We start from the raw sequence: 26,868 nt of genomic DNA, 5'->3' as shown, positions 1-26,868 counted from the left end.
GAGAACTCAGTTCCCGCTTTATCACCATGGCTTGGTACAGCATCCGCATCACTGCTCCAATGCGCAGTCAGTCTCATGCTTCTGCTTACCATCACTTGTGAGCAAGACCCATAGATACCTGAACTGAATCTCACCTGGATTAGGGATACTGGGACCCACTCGTGTAGCCAGGCCTGGGGATGTTAGGTGAGTGTCTGGTGGCCGGGCCACGCATATAACCTGGGTAGGCCAAACCCGAAAAGGTGACATGGATCTGCTCCATTGGCTCACCACCCACAAGGTGAAGGGTAAGGGTTGGGTGCAATGCCAAGATGACAGCAGGAAGGATGGACCACTGTATATTTCCTAAAAGGTCTGCTCCACATCTCTCCACCAGTACCTACCCCTTCTTGGGAACTTAACGTAGTTCTTTTCTGCCCTCACGAAACCACCCTTTGAACCCCTCAGTGAGACAAGTTAGTGAACTAGCAGCCATGATGGCCCATCCTCCTTATGCTATCTTCCACAAAGACCCAGTCTCCTTGCGACGGCAGCCAATATTCATTCCTAAAGTGGTGTCTGAATTCCACTTCAACCAGTGCATCCACCTCCCAGTCTTCTGTCCCAAACCCCATGCCTCCCACAGGCACAAAATGTGACTCTCTCTTTCTTGACCTCTGGTGTGCTCTAACTTTCTAACTCCAGCGAGCCCATGCCTTTGATGTCTCACCCAAGCTCTTTGTCGCTATTGTCAACTGTTGCAAGGTCCAAGCCCCCTCCTTGCAGCAGATCTCCAAGTGAGTCTCCCATTGCATTCACAAATGCTTCATGGTCACCAAATGCCTCTGCCTCCTGGAGTCACAGCACATTCCACATGGGCGCATGTATCCACATCAGCCTGCCTCATGGACATGCCATGGCAGGACATTTGCTGGGCATCATCCTGGAGCTCCGTCTATACCTTAATGTCTCACTATCCCATCACCTAACAGCGGCTGCAGATGCAGCCATAGGCCACTCGATACTACAGAGTATACTTTCTCATGAGTCCTCGCTCCCAGCTCCACACTGATTGCTGCTCATTACTTACCCACATTTGGAATCCATATAAGGACCATCGTTCAAAGAAGAACAGAAGGTTACCTACCTGTAACTGGAGGTTCTTTGAGATGTGTAGTCCCTATCTGGATTCCAGTACCCGCCCTCCAACCCCTGCTCTGTTGTGGACTACACTACTTAGCGATAAGAGGGATACTGGAGTGCCATCCACCCATACAGCCTCTCATAGCCTCGGCTGCGGACACAAGGGTGACACAACACACGTATGGGTCAACGGACACTGCTACAAAATTGCTGTGGTGCATGGCGTGCACTTTTTGTGTGCATTTTTTAATCTAAATAGGGACCACACATCTCAAAGACCCTTCAGTTACCTCCTCTTTTCCCACTTTCTCTCCCATTGCCCCTCCTCCCCCTCCCAGAATTAATTCTTCATAATATACACACAGTATGAACCTATCTGTACTCTTGCTCTGCTCCTCAAACTCCTGATGAAAGAACCCTTACCTCAGAAACATGAGGAATTGCTACTTTGCTGTAAAACAGCTGTTGCTGCTGGAGTCTTCCAGAAAACAATGATAAAGCAAGGGATGGGAGAGAGATGTCAAAGAATGAAAGATATTTTTTTCCAAAATAGGAACTGTGGAGTTTCATCCATTCACTAGTTCCACAAAAAAAAAACATGTTTTGTGACTGAATCTGACCCTACTGCAGTCCTATTAGCTGCCATGGTTACCACCTTACTACTGTAAAATAGAATAGTAGCTTCTACCAGCACAACAGAAGTGAAAGGAAAATGGAAACAAGGAAGAGGAAAAAATGGTAAATGCAGACAGAAGCCATCGTCAGTTAATCCTAACAGAAATAAGTGTGGTGTCAGTTTCATTTCTCTCTATTCTCGTCTCCTATAATTGTGCAAAAACAGGAAAGAGTAACTGGAGATGATCTCTCTTCTATCCCCTTTCACAGTAGTCAAAAATTAAAGCCCTGATTTGCCCTCCTTTAAAATATTTAAGTTTTATTAATGCATTGTAAATATGATTCACACATTGGCTTTAATAAACAGCTAGCTGCTCTTTTATCTTAATGCAGAATTGCATTAAATGCCCTATCATTGTTAATTTTATTTAATTTCTTGAGAAAAATGGCATGGTCTTTTGAACCCATGTGGGCGGTATCTCAGCCTTGCAGTTACAAGTACTATATTACAGGGCTGGCTTTAGGCCGATTCAGCCGATTCCCGGGAATCGGGCCCCGCGCCTTAGGTGCCTTTTAAATTTTTTTTACTTATGCCCGCTGAGGTCTGCTCTGGGGTCTTCCATGGCCCCGCTCCCCTGACCAAAGCGCCGCCGGGAGCGCGGCAAGCTGCCCCGCAGCCCTACTCTCCCCCGGCTGGAGCCCCGGCCGGAGCGCAGCAAGGTGCCCTGCAGCCCTGCTCTCCCCCGGCTGGAGCCCCGGCCGGAGCACGGCAAGCTGCCTCGCAGCTCCGCTCTCCCGGCTGGAGCTCCGGGCCATTTAAATAGCCCCCAAAGCCATGGGATAGTGGGGGGCTCTGGGGGCTATTTAAAGGGCTGGGGCTCCAGCTGCCTCTGCCACCCCATCCTTTAAATAGCCGCCGGAGCCCCGCAGCCCCCATGTATTCTCCAGGGCTCCCGTGGCTATTTAAAAGGTCCAGGGCTGGGTAGAAGCAGGGGAGCCCCGGGCCCTTTAAATAACCCCCAGAGCCCTGGGATAGCGGGAGGCTTGGGGGCTATTTAAAGGGCCGGGGCTCCAGCTGCCTCTGCTGCACCCCCTGCCCTGCGCCCCCTGCCCGCAGCCAGCTCTGCACCCGTGCCACAGCCACCCCTGCCACACACCCCTGTGCCCTGCCCAAAGTCAGCCAGTCCCCTACACAGCCCTGCCCACACCAGCCTCAAACCCCCTGCCCTGTCTCCAGCCGGCCCTGCACCCCTTGCCCTACCTGCAAGCTGACCCTACCTCCAGTCAGCTCCTGCCCTGCCTCCAACCAGCCCCATTGTTCCACTGCTGCCCTGCAGTTCCCAGGGCCAGTTAAACCCTGCACACGCCTTCAATGAGGGGGCAGGGAGCAGCTGGGACCCACACATGTGCGCACCCGCAGGGATGGCAGGACCCACACATGTGAAATGCAGTCATTAAACAATCAACACATATATGATGCGTATGTACATAATATATAATTGTATTATTTATATAGTTATGGAAAATAAATAATACATGGAAGAAATGAGAGGCTTTTTTTTACACTTTTTTTTTTTTTTAAGTCATCCCTGCCAGGACCCCGCCGAAAATGTTCGAATTGGGCCCTGCACTTCCTAAAGCCAGCCCTGCTGTATTAACAGTGTTATGTAGTCTTAATTCCTGTTTGACCACTTGTATGTTGCATACTTGGCTCTTACCTCTTGTGGCTTCACTTTGAACTATCCTTAATTTTTAAATATTTATTCTATGTTCTTTTAAAATTTAAAAGAAGTGCTACCTGATATTGGGGAAACTTGACTGTTTTTAGCTCTTCAAATATCTGTTTCTCTTTCATCCTTAATTAATCTAAGCAGAGGTCTAGAAGCTTGACTAGCTCTAGGCTGCTCTGCAGTATGCTGCTTCTCTTCTGGTATGTTTCAGGGAACTGACTCAGCTTCTTAAAAGCTTCTGTTTTCCCTCTTGTATCTCCCTCTGCCCCTTAACTTATCCATTTCTAATGCAAGTTTAAAGTGATTAGTCATTTCTAGGTCCTTTTATATTGTTTCATGTAGAAAACCCATCAGGAAAGAATTTGAAAAGAGATCTGGCTACATCTGGGGTACATTGTCCATTGTAGTTCATAAAGAGTTTTTTCCTTGAGGTTCTGAAATAGAGTGTGCAAGACTTTTTGTATTTCGAAAGATTATTTGAGGAGAGGTCTTCCCAAAATAAACAGGGTTGGTTATTTTCCACTTTTTCCACAGATTAGCCTAAGGGATACCATTAAAGTAAAAGCCTTGCTTGAGACAACAGAATTAGTCATCTAAACACAAAATAGTGTGTCATTTTAGATTTACTTGTATAGGTTTCATGACTGGGCTTTCAAAGGAAAACTGCAGTGATTGGTTATAATACCTTTAAACACTAAACAAAAATGTACTGAATAAGATAATTGAGCTTTCAAAACAGCTTGTAGAAATAACTGTTTGTGCTTCAGTTCTTCTATAACTGCACAGTGCTAGTGTCTTTTTGAGGGCTATTGTTTTTCTTTATACTTCCAAGTAGAAAGTCCATTATGGTGTGGGTTTTTAAATAATTGAACTTAAGCGTTAAATTTGAACTGTAAAAGTTTCATGTTTAGTTTCCAATATTTCCAAATATCCAGGTAGCCTAGTAGAGATTTAATTATTTTTAAATGTATTTAATATATTTTTAAAAGATTTTACTGATTTACTCCTTGATTAAAGGAATACTGCAGTAAAGTGAAGCTCAGGAATAGGGCAAAACTCACAGGTTTTCTAGTTTTCTGTGGACTGAGTTAATAGACTATTCCATGAGTTTATCAGCCTATTAAAAAGTATGCATATCTCTCATACATACAAATGCAGATGTTAGACACTATGTAACTTTTAAGTGACACTGTCAGCTTGAAATCTAGTCACTTTAAAATGAGCTAAAGTAGGTTTCTTGTACTCCGCCTGTCCAAGGCGCTCTGCCAATATTTGTGGTTTTACAACTATATTCCAATCACTTTTTTCACCTGTGGCTATGCAAAATTCCCACAAAGCTGTTCAAGAAAAGTGAAACACAACACTGTTAGATGCAAAGTAAATAAACTGAACATTTTTTTTTATTATAATATTCTTAGGGGTTATTACTCATCACATTAAGTTAAAAACAGTGTGACTTCTATGATGACTGTACACTTACCGTTGTCAGCAGAGCTGACAAATGAAAATATTTTTAAAGGTACTGATATTGGAGAGCTATCAGATGAAAACTTGACAGTTCCTTTCCTGTGACATAATTCAGGAACTGCCATACCTGGGCGCAATTATTTTGCTTGTGATTCCAGAAAGAATGGTGGAGTCCTTTTATTTTTTTCTTCCCTTCTTTATCTGACCATGATAGAGTACTGAAATAATAATGTGGTGTTTTATTCAATACAACCTAATTAACTCTGTCCACAAGTTCATATACATTAAATATGGCAGTAAGGAGAAAGAAACATGAAACGAAATTCAGCACCTCGCTTGTTTATCCTACTATCTAATTCACTATATGCACAAACAGCAAATTAGAGTTTGCTTAAAGCTGTGAGGCAAACCCGCAGCCAGACCAGGGCTGCTCACTCAGCTACCCACCAGGGGATACTAGTTGTCGGCTCCTTCACGGAGCCATGAGCACAGGTGTGTACCTGGTGCAGTTCACAACCTCCTCTGACACCTGCCCTACATCTACATCTACATCGGGTGTACTAAGTTGAAGCCTGTTTTCCGACTCTTCCAAAACCACCACCTCAGGTTCTGGCTGCACGTCTCCGTACACCACCTGATCCATGCACACTCCATCCATGACCCCATGAAGTCATGAGACCTCCTTGTCAACCTTCTTGTGGTGCTGGCCAAGGTGGCATCCACCATAACAGGAAAGCAGAAACTGGATGGGGAGGTGCTCTGACTGTGGGGCCTATTTCCGATCCTCCCTGAAGTCACCTCTCCAGGCAGAGTTCCTCTGGGCCATGTCCAGTGGCTCCCTACTCACCTCTGAGGAGTAGTGAGTGCCGTCTGGGGTTCTCTGCTTGATGTTCCCCCTCTGGCTCCCTCCTTTTAAACCTGTGACCCTCACTCCCATCCCTGTTTTCTCATTTGTTGTCTCCCAAATTCACCTAAGACTTGGGTCCGGTAGCTCCTCCCCTTAGGTTGTGAGGGGTGGGCTTGTGCCCGCCCATTCTCCTGGAACTTCAACAGGTAGCTTCCATGACTTGCCCTCCAACAGAGCCTGCAGTGACTCATCTCTCTGGCATGCAGCAGCTATCCCCGGGCAGGGCCTGGGTTAGATGATCCCCAGCACTGGTATTTCTCTGACCTCACCAGAGCTGCAAGTTAGTCTGTGCAACAGCACTTTTTAGCTAGGAACCCTCTTGCTGACTCGTAATGTTAAACTTCCTAGGCTTCCAACCCGCCCTTGATCCAGTTCTTGCCCAAAACTTATTCAGTCTTGCCCATTCCATACTCAGACCATGCACCAGCCCTGTTCTGTTATTAATCTGCTGTAGCCCTTCACCCTGCTGCTGACCACTCAGACTGACTCCCACACAACTTTGATCTTTGATGTGCATTTGGATTCTGACTGTAATCCTGATTTGGCTTGTCTATGGGTTGTGATCTCGGTTCTGACTCATGGCCTCTCTCTGACCTCAGTTTCCACACAGCGCTCAGCCCAGTCCCGACTTTACAGTCAGCTTAAACCCCTATACCTATTCTTGAGTACAGCTCTAACCACCAAGCCTGACTGCCTTGAACCCAGAGCCTGGCAGTAGCCATATCAAATTCACAAACGAAAAAAAGAATTTTTCTCTGGTTGTTGTAGTAATAATAGGTATCAGTTAACTTTAGAGCATACAGGACTTTGTCAGAAGTATAACTTTCAAGTGGATGGTTTTCCCTTAGGAGCCATTATCTATATTTAAAATAGGCTATTACTTGCCCTTGTTTAACATCTTGTTACAAAACTGGAGGGAAGATGAATTTTATTTTTATTCCATTAGCAAGGGCATTTAGAAATGAGGGCACTGTTTACTGTACCTTTACTAGAAATTTAAAGAATTTTCCAATCAAATTCCAGCCAACATTTATTCATATTGCAATTTTTAATCTCAATTTGGACTCTTTTAGTTAAGAGTATGACTCTGACATTTTAGATAAGTTTAACCAATTTTGCTAAAAAAATAGATTTTAATATCTCATATTAAAGAGAGAGCCAATGTATTTAAAATAAAGTCCTAAGAGCAATTTGGCTGAAAAGAGTCTCTTAGCTGAGAAGCATGCCCCAAAGCTGCAAATCCCTACAGGGGGATGAACTCAATTATATAAATATTACTTTTTCCATTCCCTCCTTGTTTGATCCTTTTTGTGATGCTGCATAAAGAGAAATGGCAGAGACTCAGGTTTGACTGCTAAGTATTAGTAGTGTGACAGAGATCTGTAGCTTTTTGAACAACTGGAACAGAAGACATTTCATATTTAGGTCAAGTGACAGCTGCCTGGCAAAAATCTCATTAATTCCACATCAGAAAGCTTGCCGGCATGACTGATAATACTAAATGTAATATGTACAATTATGACAAAATTCAGTATGAAAATATATGTTCAGAATTAAAGATTTTTGGGGACAGGAATAGGGACAGAATAAAAAACAAATTTTTATACACTTCTTTTTCCAGTAGGTTACTGCTGAAAATTTTTCACTTGCTTAGATTAACGTAATTTGCACAGAGGAGGCTTGGTTTTATAGGTCAGGCCCAGGGATAAATGCTAATAACTTCATAGTTACTCAACTATAATTTTTCTTTGAATGAGAATCATATACATATTCCACAGCTAGTGATCATGTGTCCAGTGTGCACACATCTGAGAACTTTCAAGTTCTTCTTCGAGTGATGGCTCATATCCATTCCAGTTAGGTGCATGCGCGCCGCGTGCACGTTTGTCGGAGAAACTTTTACCCTAGCAACACTCGGCGGGTGGGCTGGGTGCCCCCTGGAATGGCGCCGCCATGGCACTGCATATATACCCCAGCCGACCTGGCCACCCTTCAGTTCCTTCTTACCACCCGTGTTGGTCGTTGGAACAGTGGAGTGCGGCTTAGCTGACCTCCACCTTCCCTGACTACTCATAGTTCTTATTCTCGTTTTCTAACCATAGTTCTAGTGGTTTGTTCTTATATAGTTAGATTAGTTATAGTTATAGTTGTAGTTGTTAGTTATAAGTGAATCGGCGGGGCTTGGGGGAGAAACCCTGCCCCGCACCCTGGTGCTGTGCGACTCACGCCTGGCTCACCGAGGTCTCAAGCAATGGGCGGCCTGCCGAGGCCGCATGCCGACAGGAGATCGCCACGACATCCTGTCTGAGTGCCCTCAGGGATCCACTTGTCCTCTAATGCCATTTGCAAGGCTCGTTCAAAGTCCGCGAAACCAAAAGGAGCGGACATTAGGTTTAGGCGCTCCCTACGGAACGCTGGCGCTAGCGCCCTCACGCTTCGGCACCGAGCACGAGCCAAGCAGTTGACGCAAGGCCACCCTACGGTACCGGGCACCATCGGTACGCCTAAGCTTCCCGGCACTGGCCGGCAGCCGCACCGAAGTTCAACTCCGCGCCGCTCCCTCTCCCCGAGGTCGAAGACTGCGAAACCTCAGACAGGCTCGACAACACCCGCGTCGCAGCCAGACACAGCGCCTAAGTCAGACCGCCTGGCACCAACACCTGCCGCAGCACCGCCTAAACTGGCACTGTCGACTCCAGCCCTGCGAGGGCCGTCGAGTCCGGCACCTAGAAGCTCCCCGGCACCCGCCGTGGTAGAGCTCACTTTGCCGTCAACTCCAGAGACGTTCTCTGCGGCGAGAGACTTGATCGCCATGACCGATCCGGCACCGCCCTTACCCCCGGCACCGCCAGTACGGGTACCACTTTCCATGGGCAAGCCGTTCCTGGCCAGACTGTCGTCTGTCAGCTTGGCGGACCGGCACCGCACAAGGTCACGATCCCGTGGATGCTCCAGATCGAGACGTTGCTCCCGCTCCTGGCACTGCTCTCAATCCCGGCACCGCTCCCCGCAGCGCCGATCAACCTCAAGGCACCGGTCGGTCTCTCACTCCCCATCCCGCTACTCACGGTACCTCTCCAGCTCCCGGCACCGTCACAGACACCGTTCCTCCCGGAGCAGATCTCGCCATAGGGGCTCGAGATCCCGGTCGGCCTCCTGGCACTAGGCCGGTCGCAGGTCCCGGTCTCGCTCTCAGTACCGCACTGCGTACTGGCACTGGTCTCCACGGTCCCGAGGTGCAAGATCAGTTGGCACTTCAGCACCGGGGTTTTCTGCTCCTCCGTGGCCATCCAGACAGTCGTCCGTCTCCTCACAGGCAGACAGCTACTACGACCGGGACCAGGACACGGAGGTGCCCACGGGGGTCTTTCAGGACGCACATCCTCAGGACGCTGGGCCTCAACAGTGGTCCTTTTGGACACCCTGGGCGTACCATCAAGCCCAGGGTGCTCCCCTAATCCAGGCCCACTCTGCTGCCTCGGAACATCGGGCACCAGAGGCCACCATCTCCTGCCCCCCTGCGGACGAGTCGGAAGAGTACGTCACCCATCCTCCGGACTCCCCAGGACAGCTGGAGCAGGAACTACCTCAGGAGCATGGGGCTATCCAGGACCCCCTCATTCCCGGGGTATCTTCCTCCTCTTCCCCGGATGAGGCTGTGGCGGGGACCTCTTCTTCAGGGCCTCCGCCGATAGACCTTAGGGCCCATCAGGACCTCCTTCGAAGGGTGGCTCTTAATATCAACCTCCCGGTGGAGAAAGTCCCGGAGGTCGAGGATCCTGTTGTGAGCATCCTGGCCGCGGAAGCCCCGACCCGGGTGGCACTGCCATTCATTAAAACCATCCAGGCCACTGCCGACACTCTCTGGCAGTCTCCAGTCTCCATTCCACTAACGGCGAAGGGGGTCGAGAGAGAGTACATGGTACCCTCTCGGGGGTATGAGTACTTGTATGTTCACCCTCCCCCCTCCTCATTAGTTGTCCAGTCGGTCAACGAAAGGGAGCACCATGGTCAGCAGGCGCCTTCCCCAAAGTCTAAGGAGGCTAGGCGAATGGACCTCCTGGGGCGCAAAGTATATTCAGCGGGTACCCTACAGCTCTGGGTGGCCAACCAGCAGGCTCTGTTGCGCTGATATAATTATAACACCTGGGCGGAGGTGGGTAGGTTCACCGAGCTGCTACCCCCTGACTCACGCCAAGAATTTACGGCGTTCATAGAGGAAGGCAAAAAAGTGGCCAGGACCTCTCTCCAGGCCTCCCTAGACGCGGCCGACTCGGCTGCCAGGACTTTGGCCTCTGGCATCACCATGAGGCGTATCTCCTGGCTCCAGGTCTCTAACAACATACCTCCGGAGCTTCAATACACTATCCAGGACTTACCCTTGAGGGCAAGGGTTGTTCTCAGAGAAGACTAATCCTTGTTGCAGAGCCTGAGGACAACTAGAGTCATCATGAGGTGTTGGGCCATGCATACCCCCGTGACCCACGCGTAGACCCTTTACGCCCCAACCCCACCGCCTGTATTTTCCACCACAGAACAGGCAGGACCTCACTTGGGAGGCGCGGGCGGGGTGCCGCGGAGGCGCCCAATCCGGCCCCCAAGGGGGCAGGCCAAGGGCCCTCTAAAGGATCCGCCAGGAAACCTAAGGCTAACTTTTTGAAAGTGCGCCAGGCGGACGCGTACGCAGCCTCAGACAGGATCCTTCTCCCTCCTCTTGACCGCCTTTCCTACTCCTCCCGGCGGGTCCCAGCTACTTCAGACCTTTGGGATGCTGCGCACAACGGGGTGAAGCAAGGATACCACCTCCAAATTTGCTTCATCCCACCTTCCCGCCCCCATCCCGGTCCCTCTTCAAGGCGACCCCCTCACGAGCAAATCCTCTTGCAAGAGGTGCATGTTCTCTCCTTGCCGCAGGGAACGCCACTAGAGGAGGTTCCGAATAGCCGGGAGAGAGGGAAGGGTTTTACTCCCCCTAGTTTCTAATTCCAAGTCCAAGGGAGGCCTCGGCCTAATTTCTAGAGCGCTGCGGGGGCTCAAATATGCTGCTTAAGGTTGAAGTTCCGCATGGTCCTCCTGGGAACTATTATCCCGTCTTTTGATCCTGGAGACTGGAGCCGCCCTCGACATGAATGATGCGTACTTCCACATTGGCCATCTTTTCCACCGCACAGAAAAGTACCTTCGGTTTACGATCACCACCAGCACTTCCAGTTCGCAGTCCTTCCCTTGGCCTCTCCACGGCCCCGAGGGTGTTTACAAGTGCATGCAGTTCGTCGCCGCAAACACCTCGCAGGCAGCACGATACATGTGTTCGTATCTGTGACGACTGCTCATCAAAGGACCTCTCAGACTCAAGGTCCATCAGCAATGTCAGCGTATATCACGGCCCCTCTTCTCCCCGGTTGGGACTAGCTCCTCAACATGGACGAAATCCACCTGCGTCCCTATCTCAAATGACCTGGACTTCATAGGAGGGCAACCCTGGACTCCACGCTCGCCAGGGCTTACTTGCCCAGGCCCGCTTCAAACGAGTCGCCTCGATCATCCGGAGCCTGCCAGGCCTCCCCACTCACCTCAGCTCGCACCTGCCTAAGGCCTGCTGGGCATATGCCGACATGCACTTATGTCACCACGAGTACGCCAAGGCTCCGCATGCGGCCCTTTCAACGCTGGCTACCATTCGGTCTTGCCGCCCGAGCAGGGACCCTTATGGACGTCCGGTCAGGTTCCTAGAGCCCCCTCCCGCACTCCTCGGATTGGTGCTGAATCTGTCCCTGGTATGCGCGGGAATGACATTTCAAACCACAGCAGCCGTCGCTGACCTTGACGACAGACGCGTCATCCCTTGGTAGGGGGGCCATCTAGGTCGCCTGCGTACCCAGGGCCTTTGGTCAGCCCAGGAGCTCAGCTCCATATAAACGTCCGCGAGTGTGAGCAGCCGTCCGCCTAGCCTGTCAAGGCATTTCGCAGCAGCATCTCACCGCCATTGTGTTTCTGTGTTCACGGACAGCACAACAGCCATGTACACACCCCTCCTTCCCCACTGTCGGAGTAGCCAGCAAGAAGGAACTGAAGGGTGGCCGGGTCAGCTGGGGTATATATACAGCGCCACTCCAGGGGGCGCCCAGCTGACCCGCCGAGTGTTGTTAGGGTAAAAGTTTCTCCGATGAACGTGCACGCGGCGCGCACGCACCTAACTGGAATGGATATGAGCAACACATCTCAAAGAACAACAGTTACAAAGGTGAGTAACCGTCTTTTAGCAGTGCCTGTGGGGGCAGTGCACGTGCTCTTCAATCCCTCATGTGCTCATAATGCTATAAAAGGCAGAACCACCACCCCTGCCTTCAGTACTACTTTGCCATGATGGTGTGTGTCGGAGCAGCTCCATTTAGATCCACTTGCCTCTTTTAATTGGCCGTGTGAGTTAGTCTTTTGGGGACTGTCAAGACCCCTGTTCATCTACAGAACTGGAATCATCTTCAATTCTTCATGGCAGACCACAAGTCCCCAGGCTTAGAGCACTGCCCATCTTGTGAGTCTGTTATGTCTCTCCACGACAGCCACACAAGGTGTCTCTTCTGCCTCAATGAGGGACATAGATTTTGAACCAGTGCAAAATCTGCAGATCCTTTTTAAAGTGGACCCAGAGTTCAAGGGAATCTCACTTGAGGCCCTTTCTGCTGGAGCAGTTCATGCATCCAGATTCATCTTCTCAGATTCAAGATCTCACCTGAGGCTTCTTTGAAATGGCCCAAGACACCCTTTGATTCTACCTCCGTACCGAGGAAACACTGGGACCAGCCAGACACTGAGCCGAAGTCCTCAGGAGAGAAGAAGCACAGAGTACCTTCCCTAAGTTTGGATGTTAATCACGAGATTGTCCTATACCAAAGGTGCTTCAAAGCTGAGAAGAAGCTCTCTAAGCACAGGAGCCACCATGACCTGAGATGACCCAGACATCCTGCAGGTCTCACCTAATACTGTATCAGCCATACTGGCATCACTGGTGCCAGCTCCACTTTGCAAGGCACTGACAATAGAACAAGCAGGACACAGCCTCTGCCCACCTCCATGGCCCAGGGTCCAAGTCTCCCCCTGCATACATATGGAGGCCTCCTGGTCCCTTCCGGGGTCCTTGCACTATTGCCAATGCCACTATCCAGATTCCTGGCTCCATTTTCACCTTCAGGAAACCTTGGTACCCTCAGTATCACCACTGCTAGGGAGACAGCTTCCTGGGCAATGACAGTTGCATTTGATGATAGCTTTCGTCATAGGTGTTCTAGGCAATTATGAGGGAGGCACAGACCACAAGCAAGGACCTGCCCTTGAAGGTTGCTTTTTGACTGGACAGGTGAGATATGAGGTTGCTTAAAGACTGTAGGGCCATACTCAGATCCTTGGGAGTCTATACTCCAGCCATCAAGAGACAGCACTTCAGGTCTCAACAGTTTTACAGGCACGCCCACTGCTATCACTATAGACCCCCTGAGTATGCCAAAAGGCAGAAGACTTCAAGGAAAAATCCCTCAGAAGTATCCACCACATCCCACTGTCCCTCCTCTGTGTTAAGGCAGCAGATTTGACTCCATGCTCCAGGACAGCATACCACTCTCTACCCATCCCTGGCCTCCCCCTCTTTTTGACAACCATCTGGTGCATTTACACCGTGTTTGGTCCAGCATCACTTCAGACGGTTTAACATTGGACACTGTAGAGAGAGGCTACACAATTCAGTTCCTCTCCTGTCCCTATTTGGGGACCCATCTCACGAGAGTTCTTTACACAAGCACTTCCTGAGATTTGCAATAAAAGATTATCATTACCAGTACCAGGCATTGCTGTTTGGGCTCTCAGCAGCACCCAGAATATTTTTTGAAATGCCTGGCAGCAGTGGCAGCCTACCTTAGAAGGACAGGTGCCCAGGTATTTCCCTACCTCCATGGCAGGCTAGTTAGAAGTCACTTTGAGCCCCTGGTTCAGGCCTTTACTCTCTCACTGAGAGCAGGAGGGAGCAATGGTCTCATGTGCTGCCCCCACAGGCACTGCTAACTAGAAAGTTCTCTCTATGTGCACTGGACAATGTGATCTCCACCTGTGGAATATGTATATAGACTACACATCTCAAAGAACATCCGTTACTGTACAGTAAGTCGACTTTTTACATTAATCATTTTGTGCAGTCAGCAAGCATTTATGTGGAAAGGTTGTGTTTACGTCAAATCATTGTCCTCTTTCCTCGAAACTACCTATTACTGTACTTGAAAAATAAAGAAGGCTTTGTAAATGGCAGTGTAAACCGTTATGCAGGTACAGTAGTCTGTACACAGTCTTTTGATATTATTTGAGCCCTGTAAAATCTCCTCCAAATACAAAACTTCTGGTTTTTTATTTGTACTGCCTGCCTAGAAGCAAGGGCCCCGTTGTGTTAGGCATGTACAAACCTATAACAAAAAGATGTTTTTTACTCAAAAGAGCTTATAATCTAAATTTTGAAATGAGACAACAGATGAAAGGAGCACAAGGGAACATTGAAACAGTTATGGACAGTGGAGTAAGCAGCTGACACTGCACCCCATCTCCATAATCAAGAGTTTTGTAGGCATCACAACACAGGTGCGTTTTAACTAGAGATTTAAAGGAAGAAAACTGATGTAATTCTGCTTTTAAATGCTATTTCATCCAAACATTTATTATTTTTAGTTTCTATTTATATTAAAACAAGGATTCCAAAAATAGTTTGATAAATGAATTGTAATAGAAGGTACTTCAAAATGCTGTTCAGAAGATAACTATATGGCCTCACAAAAGATAGTTATTTTAATTCTAAAAGCCTCAGTTATCACTGGTTTTTAAATGTAATGGAATCAGTTCTTTCTAATCCAATTGTGATCTGAAATCTGTCCTGCATTTTAACTGGGGGAAACTAGAAGGTAAACTAACAGAAAGCAAATTTATTAAAAATATATTCTGAATGACCACTTCCTGCAGCATGGCATAATATTTCAAAGTGGATTTAAAATCTAGTATATTCTCAGTTGTTCTGTAATGAATCCTTATCCATCTAATTGACTATTTGATAGGAGTCTTTAGCTGAATACCATGAAATATGCCTTTTTGAATATATTAGACTAGATTAAAGTTGTAAGGCCTGAGTTCTAAAAATAAAAGCCAGATATTAAGAAGCTTCAGAGAGAAACTTTCAAATAAGGAAGAGGATTTATTATAGGAGACCATATAGAAACTTTTTAATAACCAGTATTTTTTTTTTTTTTTTTCCTCTTCAGGCATCGTTGGCTTCACTGCATGACTGAACACCCTCCAACTACTCATCCACCAGCTGCTCGTAAATTCATTTGGGAGAACCACAAATTCAATCTGAGTGGCACTCCTGAGCAGTATGTCCCTTACTCTACAACACGTAAAAAGATACAGGAGTGGATCCCACCTACAACCGCTAACAAATAATTGAAAAGCCTGACTTGCCTAAAACTGGCTTCTCAATGTAAACTGTACCTTCATTGTTTGGTTGGTTTAAAATAAAAGCCTCTGACAAAAGTAAAAGTTTATTTTTATTGGGATTGAAGAACATTTTTACAAACAAAAATAGGAGGTGTTAAAAAAATGTGGGTAAGAGGACAAGTAAAGAATACAGTGTTGCCTTTATTCAAATATTTTTATCAGATATCTTCATGTGCTTTTTTCCTCTCTGTGGTTTTTAAATAAACCTTACTTTTCTAGTATTTATTACATCTCACTGTAGCTGGGCCAGTCATGCCTCATCTTTATAATATCCAGATAGATTTGAAATACAGTAATGTTCCTATGAGGCTGAACATACAAATAATGTAATGGGGCAGGATAAGTAGTAACGGACCATTTCCAACACTATACCTAAGTAGTGCTCCCAGGACTCATTTCTAGGAAGCCATCTCTTAAAAAATAACAATAATAATTATATTGCAAGTGAGAAAGGAGTGCCAATAAAGGATCTTAGCCTCTTCTTTACAAATACTTTTGGTATTCTACATATATGTACGTGTGTGTATACACACACATTATGCTATAGCATGTAATGTAAGAATATAAAATATTTTAAAACTTCCACAGTAATCTATATGGTGGAAGTTCATCGGGAGGAGAAAGAAAGGGCTGAATTAATGGGACAAATTTTCATATGCAGACACTTAGGCTGTAATTTGGATGTATGTATCCACAAATGTGCATGCAATGCAGGATTTCTGGACTAAGCCAGGCCTGCACAACATACGGCCCACAGAGGCTCACTGTGCGGCCCATGGTGGGGAATCAAAGGGCTCTGGGCTGCCCGCCACTGCTCGCAGCCTAGAGCTCTTTAAATCTCAGCCACAGCTGGGATTCATAGGGCTCAGGGCTCCCCGTGGCTGCAGGCAGCCTAGAGCCCTTTGAATCCCGGTCGCAGCTCCAGCGAGTGAGTTGGGGCTGGGATTTAAAGGGCTTGTGCTCCCCTCAGCGGCAGGAGCTCTGGGCCCTTTAAATCCCTGCCCCAGTCCCGCAAAGCTCCGGGTTCATGCAGCTGCCGGAGCCCAGGGCCCTTTAATTTGCCCCTGAGGGCTCCCAGCCTCTTCTTCAGCTGGGAGCCCCTGGTTGATTTAAAATGAAGTATCACCTCCCCACCCCCAACCTTCCTTTTTGGCCCACAGCTGTTTTGGTGGGGCAGTGCTGGGGAGGGAGGGTGTGTTTCTGCAGGGCTGGGTGGTGCTGGGGCGGGGTGTTTCCCAGGGGTGGGAGGTCCTGGGGTGGGGGATGTTTCTGCGGGGCTGGGGGGTTTCGGCCCTCAGCTGTTTTCTTTGGAGTAATGTGGCCCTCGCCGCTTTACGAGTTGTGCAGGCCTGGACTAAGCCTTTACTGACTGCTTGTGAAAATTTGTTCCAATATATCTACATACATTAGTGGTCATTACATAGATGTCCCAGGGTATTGTCTGCTTATACATGGAATATTGTTTGCAATGTTGTAGCTGTGTTGGTCCCGAAATATGGGAGAAACAAGGGTGGGTGAGTTCATATCCCTTATTGGACCAACTTTGTGAAAGAGACAAATTTTTGAGCTCCACAGAACTCTTCTTCAGATCTGGGAAAGGTAATCATAGTATCACAGCTAAAGGCAAGGTGGAACAGATTTTTAAGCATAAGGAGTTAATACGTTGCAAGAAAATATTCAAAATGAAATGGTCAGTTAACACATTTGTAGTCATAGGACTGAAGATGGTGTGTGTGTGTTTATATATCTTCGTACTGTATTTTCCACTGCATGCATCTGATGAAGTGGATTTTAGTCTACAAAAGCTTATGCCCAAATAAATTTGTTAGTCTCTAAAGTGCCACAAGTACTCCTCATTTTTTTTTTTTTTTAAGATGGACTATGAAATCCTTAACAGGCATCCACCACTGAGGGGACAGCTATACAGTCCCAAAAATCCAACCACCAAATAGTGATCAAATCAGCAGACGAAAAGGCTGCCATCATAGTTCTCAACTGTGATGACTGTCAGTGAGGCAAACCAACAACTTGGACACCACCTACTATAAAGAACTCAAGACACCACACCACAATTCACCCAGGAGTTTAAGGATATCACTGATTATAAGCCCCTAGTTGTTACCTACCACCCAATACTGGAACCCACACTCATCAAACAATTACAACCATATGTGAGGGGGACCACATCCTGAAAGAAGTGTTTCTTGACCCTCTTTTGGCCTTCAAACACTCCCACCAAGCTGATTATCAGAAACAAGCTCCCCACAGACCAGGACATGCATTCAAAGCAACCATAGGCGCTGACTCCATGTTGGACTGGAGCACCTACGGGGGAAAAATTAGCAAGGGCTCCGCACAGACTGGCAGCCAAGCTCCCACCCTTCCCTGAGAGTGTCATATCTCCGTTTCTCCCCCTTCCCTCCCAGTGCTTTCACTCCCTCTTAAAACTTTCTGGGAGGGAGGGGGACGGGGACCTGGCACGCTCAGGGGAGGAGGTGAAGAAGGGGCAGAGGTGGGGACTTGGGGGAAGGAGGTGGGGCTGAGGAGGGAAAAGGTAGGGTGGGGCAGGGACTTTGGAGAAGGGGGTAAAATTGGAGTGGGGCAAGGGCAGGGCAGGGGCAGATGAGGGTCCAGAACCCACTGGGCAAAGGGGAAGTCAGCACCTATGAAAGTGGCACAAATCTTGGCATAATGGGTGCAAAATCTTTAGATGTATTTCCACTGCTATGATGATAGATACACACACACACACTTTTCAAGATCCATGGATCCTACACAAGCTTATCACAAAATTTGTTGTACCTCATCCAGTGCATCAAATGCCCCAACAACTATGTGGGTGACACTACACAATCATCACACTCTTGAACGAACTCTCAGAAAAATGAGAGGTGTTTATCACCTATGAGTGAACACTTTTCACTCTACATCTGAACTCTTAGTTCTCATCCTCAAAGAAAACCTGCACAACACCTTCACAAGACAAGCCTGTGAGTTTAAATTCATAACTGCTAGACACAAAATTGTGGACTCAGTAAAGACACTGATTTTATGTCTGATTACAACAATTTGTAACTCACTAACTCTATGTTCTATGACTGCAGAGGTGTTAATTGCCCCCTTCATTTTTAATGGTTTCCTGCAACATATTTTAACTCCTCATGCTTAACAATCTGTTCCACATTGCATTTAGGTGCGACACTGATTTACCTTTCACAGATCTGAACAGGAGCTCTGTGGAGCTAGAAAGCTTCCCTTTCGCCAACAGAAGTTAGTCCAGTAAAGGATAGTACCTCACTCACTTTACCTCAATAAATGGCATAAGCAATCTCATATCCTGGCACCCTCCTCTCCCCGAAAAGGAAACATTTCTCCTAACCCACAGCTGGTCCCTTAGATGGTTGTAATGAATAACCAAGAGAACCATTTTAAACCCAAAGGCATAACAAACTCAGAAGAAACTAAACTAATTGAAAAGGAGGATATAGACACTGTCCATGTAGAGTGGTGCTGCTCAGCTAGTGCGGCATGACCCAAAAACGGGCGACAAGGGAGTTCCTACTGGGTCATATCCAGCTGTTGAGAGTAGTAAAATAACTGGGTCACTAGAAGCTCAGGCAAGGGACTGAAGGAGCATGACCCAAGTCCCACTATTCTTTGTACTTTCAAAGGATTGTGGGATATGGTGAGTCTTGGGCCATCTTCTTACCCTTTTTTTTAAGTCACAGATAAAAGAACACTAAACACTGAGGCAAGTATTAATGAATTTGAGGTGTCAAAATGAAGAACGGGTCACAGAAGAGCCCTACTGGGATTCTAGAGATGAAGGAGCCACTATGGGGAAGATGTGTGCATGAGGGGTACCCTGTGTTCCTGGATGTCTCCTCAACCTGAGCCCTCTTTCCTGCTCTCAAAAGCATATACTAAAGTACAGGTTTGCAGGACTGCAAATAGATTTCTGACCATTTTTATTAATTGTGAGAGGGGTAATGGCACCAAATGGAAGGAAGACTGACAGGAGCCGTAGGGCTAAAATCGCAGAACCATTCCTGCACATTATCCTCCCAGCTGGTTCCATGAGGGAGTACCACTCATCCTACAGTATGAATATTTGTGCTCTCCTTTTATTGTCCATTGCATCAATTTGGGCTGTGAGGTTTTAATTTTCCTAGGCTAAGCTTGCTCTTGGAGTGCTGTTGCTTAGTGTAAATTCCAGATCAGATTGTTTCTTGTGCACATGTAAGTCATGAGCCCAGCCTTTTACATTTATATTCAACGGTGCTGTGTCTTATAATGAGTCAAATGTTTGTGTAATTAGCTCTGCTTTTTGCTGTCCTACTGGAGCTTTTAAAAGCTCAAATCTTTATCGGGGTTAAGAGCTGCAACACAGATCACAGGTGATGTAACAGCTTGTCCTAGCGCAGGTGTAAGCTGAAAAGCTTGCTGCTTCATAAGCAGGTGGCTTATTCTGTTCCTTAGGTGTTGTGCGTTAAGATTCACTGTCTTGTATCTTGTGTTCTAATTTTCTGAAGTGTGCTCCACCTATTTTGCACTGTTGTAAATGATTGTACTAGGTGTCGGCTCAGTTCCCTGCTGCTTCATGTGTGATCTTGGCAAGTCACATTGAAGCCTGTGCCTCAATTCCTCCTCTGTGAGATGGGGGATACTAGTACTTCTCTGGCTCAGAGGAGTGTTCCCGGGGGGCTCAGGTGCTACACTAAGAGGTGCAATATAGGCATTTAGATCGGACAAAGATGAATCAGGCCCTGTAAGTTGTTCAAAGGAGAAATCAGGAGAGTGAAATGTTCATTTTGGTACCTAATACTAAATTCTAATGGGGGGATAGGGAAATCTCTTGTGCTGTACCTCAGCTTCTCACTGCTGGAATAAAAAAGAATGACAGTTACCAGGCTGGGAGATAAAAACAACACTTACAAAGCTAGGGACTCTTTGTGCTGGTACATTAACAAGGTGTCTCCAATACCCTGGATAGCTGATATTTCAAGAGAAGGAGCAAGTCTCTAAATAGTACTTCAGTTACTCACCCAGATAATGTATTAAGTATGGCTTTATGCCTTGGGGAGCCAACTACGTGGGAAAGATCAAAGTAACAAATGCCAGCAGACACATACTCACCAGAGCTTTCCGTCTGCTGAACTGTCAAGCCTCAAACTGCTATCCTCCAACTCTCTAAGTATACCAAAGAGGTGAGAGTAGCTCCTTCACACATATGAGGAAATACTAGCTCCAGATTCCAAAGCAGCCTCCAAAGAAGAGATCTTGCTGGGACAGCTGCTTGCGTGTGACCTTTCCACATGAGCTCGTACCATGTGACATGTTCATTTAGATCCGGGGTTCTCAAACTGGGGGTTGTGACCCCACAAAGAGTCATGAGGTTATTACATTGGGGTCACAAGCTGTCACCCCCAAACCCTGCTTCACTTCCAGCATTTATAATAGTGTTAAATGTAAAAAAAAAATGTGTTTTTAATTTATAAGGAGGTGGTCACACTCAGAGGCTTGCTGTGTGAAAGGGACCACCAGTACAAAAGTTTGAGAACCGCTGATTTAGATGGACAGTGGTCAGGAGTTCTTTTTCAATACAGTGGCTGGTAATGGGAATGGCCATGAAGATTCTCCTGTGTTACAGCCCAAAGAAAGGGAGTTCTGATTACTTCCTTATTGATTATAAAGCGCTCTCATTGGTTGAGACTAAGTACAGTCCATGTCCATTTAAAGTTTCATAACCACGACCTTATTTAAGAGCCAGTCAGCACCACTCCTCAGACTGCCTCAGTGACATAAGGCATTCCTCTATCTGGTGAGGCAGAAAAGAGAGACTTTATCATAACATAAGAATTATCATTCACTGGCTGAAAAGAAGGCATAGCCTTACCTAGCATATAGAAAATCAGGTAATCAGAGCAAGAGCAATCCTTCAAGGGATAGACGTAACAAGTTATTTGTATCTCCAAAATATTTTAACACTAGTTCTGCATAAGAAAGCTATGCAAAAGCCTTTCACATTTTACACATCCATAAAATGACCAAATTTTATAGGGTAATTTATTACATTATTAATCTAAGCAGATTGCCTTCAAAAACACCTGCTAAATTTTAAAGTGCATTCTGTAAGGAGTTTGTATTAAGAATTTTACTACAAAATCTGCTATTTAAGTTAAACTAGCACAAATATTTAACTGCATTAAAGAAAAAAAAATGTGAAGAGACTTCTATTTTGCATTAATCTGTAATGCCTAGACCAAAGCATCTGTGTATTTTATTCTTCTGTGCACCAACTTCATGGTCATTCAACTAATTTACTCTTTCCATTTACCATTATATGTATTTTCATATTGGTTTCAGGCCAGGTTACTAATGCTGTTATCATACTTTCATAACTCAAGAGATTTTTAGTTGAAGAAATAATGATCCATCAAAACGCAGCTTATATATAACAGAATTGAAATTTCACGCAGTATACCATTCAGATACAAGACTATTAATAGTGATCCACCAAAACACAGGTTGTATGTAACAGAGCTGAAATTTCACGCAGTTTACCATTCAGACACAGGCCTGTTGATACAGTGTAGCTTTTCAAATAGGCTAACCGTCCTTATAAAGTCAATGAGGCAACAACAACAAAATCAGCATTAACTCTGCCTTTGTGGTGCTTCCCTTGTGTCCTACAGCAAAATGAGGGCCAGAGCGTGCCATGTGATCTTAGCAATTTTTAATTAGAAGTAACACTGCTTCAGAACCATTGGTTGCTATAATATTGATGTTTGTACCTTTGCAATTCACTGAACAGTTTCGCTTCTTCATTCTTTTCCCTTTGAGAGTAAAATGCCAGTGCTTGACAAGCATGAGCTCTCTCTTGCTTGGGGATGAATGCCAGAGAGGTTCTTCCCTCCATGAAGCAATGATGCTCCAGACAAATGTTGGTCCTACTGGAATGTTTTTATTGTTTGGTATCCTTTCATCTGGATCCTCTGAGCATTCCCATTATAATCCAGACCTTGTTCTTTCTGATTCTGCCTTGACTGTGCCAGTAGCACCTGCTGACAGCCACTGAGCAAAACACACGAACACTGGGCCTTCTGTCCCCACAATTCTGTAGTACCTTCATGATGCTGCTAGCCCCTGCCAGCATGAGAAACTAGAATTCAGAGTTGGCTTCTGAATCTGGATAACCAGTAGAATAGTGCTTTGCGGGCCCAAGTTTGAATAACTAGTATGATGCTGTGCCCCATATTCTTCATAGAGATATTGTTATGATATAATTATGGCATGACTGATGTACTTTATGCAATATAGGTCACGTGAGATATCATTGAAAAGGTTATGATTTACTGAATTTGAGTATCCTATTTGTATGCATGTATCATTTTGGTATTTGAAGTTAGGAATATTGTCTATGCATCTATTACAAATGTGTTTACACCTGGGTAACGCCCACTAGACAGAATGCAATCAGTCTACATGGCTGGCTGGGAAGGGCCATTAGGGAGAACAATAGGTCTTAGAAGATGCTAATCTCCAACCAGTGAGCCTTCCTGAGGATGCTACAAACAGCCTCTGAATCCTGGCTGCTATGGCCCTACAGAGACATGTGACCAAGTCACCTTGTACTGGACTCCATCATAGAATACTAGTGTTTTTCCACTGACTGGGCCTGGGAATCAAACTGGGAGACAAACAGTTCCCGCCATATGCAAAAGCTACGTAGAGCAGGAGAGTGACATCATTGTGCTGCTTCTTCACTGACTCCTTGCCCAAGATGACTGCTGGAAACACCTGAGAAACAAGGACTGAACTGGGGGAGAAGGGTTGAACGCAGGCTAGAGGGATTTCTAGTCTGTCAAAGGAACACCTGGAGTTTTAAGCTGTGAGCAAGTGCAGCTTGCCCTCAAGAATCTCTGCAAACTGCCTAAACCAACAATTAGGGTGAGAACTTGCTACTCATATGAGATTTCTTTAGTATATTAAGCTTAGACTGTGTTTTTGTTTATTTGCTAGGTAATCTGCTTTGATCTGTTTGCTATCCCTTATAATCACTTAAAATCTATCTTTTGTAATTAATAAACTTGTTTTGTTTTATCTAAAACCAGTGTGTGGAAATCATAACTGGGGGCAAAAAGCTGTTGCATATCTCTCTCCACAGTGAGGGAGGGGGGAATTTAATGAGCTTATGCTGTACAGTCCCCTGTTTACCCTATACAACTCCTTCCCACCTTGTGTTTCAGTGGCTTCCAACTAGCATTTGTCTAGCTGACAGGTAGAAAGAGGGTACATTGCAGTGTAAATCCAGGGTTAGTAGAACTCAAGTTAGCAAATTTTGGGTTTGTTGGTCTAGGGTTTGAGCATCTATACTCATTTGTAACGTGGGGTTAGGAATTATTGAACCCTGGGCTCCAGCATCTACACTGCATTATGCAGGCTCAAGTCCAGCCACCCATATTCCAGACTTCCTAGTGCCCTTCCAAAATATAGCTAGGCTAGCCCATTTTTCGTGATCCAGTGTGAACAAACTTGGCTGTCCACAGGACAAAGAAAGTTGGCCCCTGGAATTGTGGGGTACTTTTGGTGGACTCCCGGAGCTAGAGTGACCAGATGTCCCGGTAAAATCGGGACTGTCTCAATATTTAGGTGTTTGTCCCACGTCCCAACCGATCTTTGGTTGGGACACAATTTGTCCTGATATTTCGCTCTGCCGGCAGCCTTGCCTTTTTTTTTTTCCCCTCACTTCTGTGCTGGCAGCACTCAGTTTTTTTGTTTTGTTTTTTTTCTCTGCTAGTGGACTTCCCCCTTCCCCCCCTCATGTGTCCCGATATTTTCTCCCTCTCATCTGGTCACCCTACCCGGAGCCCAAGTCTAGTGGGGATGTTGTGGCTCTGGGAATCTGGCTTAGCACAATTTGTGTGTAGATTTAAGGAGAGTTTAGGCATGAGCCTGAGTTTGAATTCTGGACTTACATGCAGTGTAGACAAAGCCAGAAGAGACTTTCTAACTGTCAGTTATCACACTATGTCCAGGATATGAAAGAAGAGATGTTGTCTTTAGCCTGCATATCATAGAGATTCTGCAATTGGAACTTGTTAAACAAGTCAGAGTCAGAAAATAATGCAGTTCTCTCACCACACCTAAATCTGCTGTTCACTGCCAATAGGTATAAAAAAGTCAAAACTTACTTTTGTCTCTAAAGTAAGCCAATATGATGTAGAACATGTATAGTGAGCATATCCATTGTGCAATAATCTGCCATTTGTATAACTAGCAGAGTTAAATAGGTACTTTAAAGCTTCTTAATGATCTCATTTCTGACAAATACATAGGAAATCTGGATTCAGTTTTTTAATATAAAGGCTCTGTCAAAATCTCTTAAACATTCACTTTTTGGGGAAAGAAATTAAGGCTTTGAAAAGGCAGTCTCTACTGGCTCAATCTGGTTTGCTCTGAGAATTAGAACCCTAAGGAGCATTATAAAATACATCTAACAAGTCCATCTGTATGCTGTCTTGTCATTAAGTCAGAGACCATGTTAAATTAAAAATTATTGGGCTACTGGGGTTGCAAGTCAGCAAAATTTGACAGTGTATTTAAAAACAAAAATCAACAGTATTACAAATATTCCTTATGTGCTAGCTGAATATCTTACTTTGTCTCAATTTCTGCTGTTTACTCTTTGCATTTTCCTCAAGCTGAATAACTTTCCCCTTTGAATATAATCAGTTGCAATTTCAGGCTCTCCATGCTGCAATATATTAGTTGCAAATACTACAGGGGGATGTGAATTTGTGTGCATTCGTATTTTATTTTAATTGGTTTCCAATGGACTTTTTTTAATTTAGAAAAATCTCTGGGAAGCATTTCTGTTGCTCTGAGGATATATAAAAGCTTGGTTTTTCAAAATGTAAATTTTTCACAAATGCAAATTTGATCTAATAGCATCACTTTAAATTGTGCAATAGGTACCTTACATCTCTTCAAATGAGATTGTTTAAAAAAACAAAAAAAACCAGAGGGCAAAAAAAAGTTTTTCAGCATATAGTAAATAACAAGAACAGTTAATACTTTTGTTAACTGAATGAAGAGTTAAGCCGCAGTTGTTTTTTAATTTAGACCTGATCCAAAGCTCATAGAAATTAATCAAAAAACTCCCTTTGACTTCAGTGGTCTTAAAATCAGACCCTTATTTTCTAGTGCCTACGTGGGTAGAAGTTAGATCTGGTAGCCCTGTGGGACTGGGGTAGGGGCAGCAATGAGCATTCTTGGTATCTTGTTTATTAGTCATTGTCTCAGAAAATAGATTCCAATGTTTAATCTATTTTAGGTGCTTCGATGGCTACCTTTACCATAATGTCTGAGCTCCTCACAATCTGCAATGTGTTTATCCTCACAACTCTCTGAGATAAGGAGTATTACCCTTATTTTACAGTCAGGTAACTGAAGCACAGAGAGACTAAGTGACTTACCCAAGATCACATAAAAAGTCTGTGGCACAGCAGGGAATTAATCTCCTGTTTTAAGAGAGAGAAGCTAGCACCCTCATCTCTTGATCATTTTTCCTCTCAAATGCAGTAAGTTATTCCTGAGTTTGTAGTAGCTGTAGGGGTTTGATAGAAAATCACAGCCCCTACCATATTTCCATGTGCAATGCATTAGTTGTGTAACATCTATAATCAAAATAACTGCATCGGTCTCCAGAATTGATTTAGACTTATTTATTTGGGTCTTAGTGCCTAGAAAGGAATGCACAGACCTAGGCCTGGGTCTCTCAGTCTAGAACCAGGTGTTATTCTTAGAAGATGACTGTCATAATTCTTAATACCTGATAGTCCACAGTATTTCTATTAGTTCTGCATTGCAGAAGCACAGACTGCAGTTTCAAGGCTGAGAAATAATAATCATAGCACTTGGTTATCTCCGCCTGTTTTAGATGCTGTCATGGCTACAGAATAGAGGACAAGAAGTAATAACATAATTCAGCCATATGTAATGGTACAATGCTTGCTGCTTTGTTAGTAGATGCTGCTTTTATTTTCTTCAGATTACGCTGGTGTCCTATAAATTACATTTTTGGTTCTGATTATGGAAGAGAAGTGCAACCTTGCTTTCAAAAATCTCACACCAAAATAACTAGTGTTTCCACTACACCAGTAGAGTAGTTGGCTTCTCCATCTCTCTCATGTGTATATGGAATCATTTACCATTTGTTTTCTTTAATTTTTACTGTAGATTCATTTATAAAATGCAGCAAAATAAATTGAGTAAACTTACTTGCTAATCATCTAAACAAGCAGCAACATAGTATTGTATATAAATATAATTCTATTATGTTAAAAAGTTGTAAACGATGGTGTATCAATACGAGCCTAATTTCAATTACCCATCTGTCTAACACCACACTGGGCAAAATTAAAGCATCATTATTCACACCCTCTTGTCATGCTGCTTAATTATACAGTATAATTAACTTTATACTTTATGCAATTAACA

The 26,868-nt window shown here is 45.2% G+C and overlaps 1 protein-coding gene across 1 annotated transcript in view; it reads left to right on the top strand.

The window, feature by feature from the left end:
* NDUFA12 (NADH:ubiquinone oxidoreductase subunit A12) overlaps nt 1-15,408 on the top strand; it is a 49,947-nt gene extending 34,539 nt beyond the window's left edge. Inside the window, exon 4 of the mRNA XM_032772487.2 lies at nt 15,132-15,408. Coding sequence (XP_032628378.1) covers nt 15,132-15,312 — 181 coding nt within the window. The 3' untranslated portion in view covers nt 15,313-15,408. The remainder of the gene's footprint in view (nt 1-15,131) is intronic.
* The last annotated feature ends 11,460 nt before the right edge of the window (nt 15,409-26,868 follow it).

Source organism: Chelonoidis abingdonii, chromosome 1 (genome assembly GCF_003597395.2).
Source record: "Chelonoidis abingdonii isolate Lonesome George chromosome 1, CheloAbing_2.0, whole genome shotgun sequence".
In the NCBI taxonomy this organism is placed as follows: Eukaryota; Metazoa; Chordata; order Testudines; family Testudinidae; genus Chelonoidis; species Chelonoidis abingdonii.
Note: the sequence above shows the minus strand (reverse complement) of the source record. Positions and strands in the feature narration are given on the sequence as shown.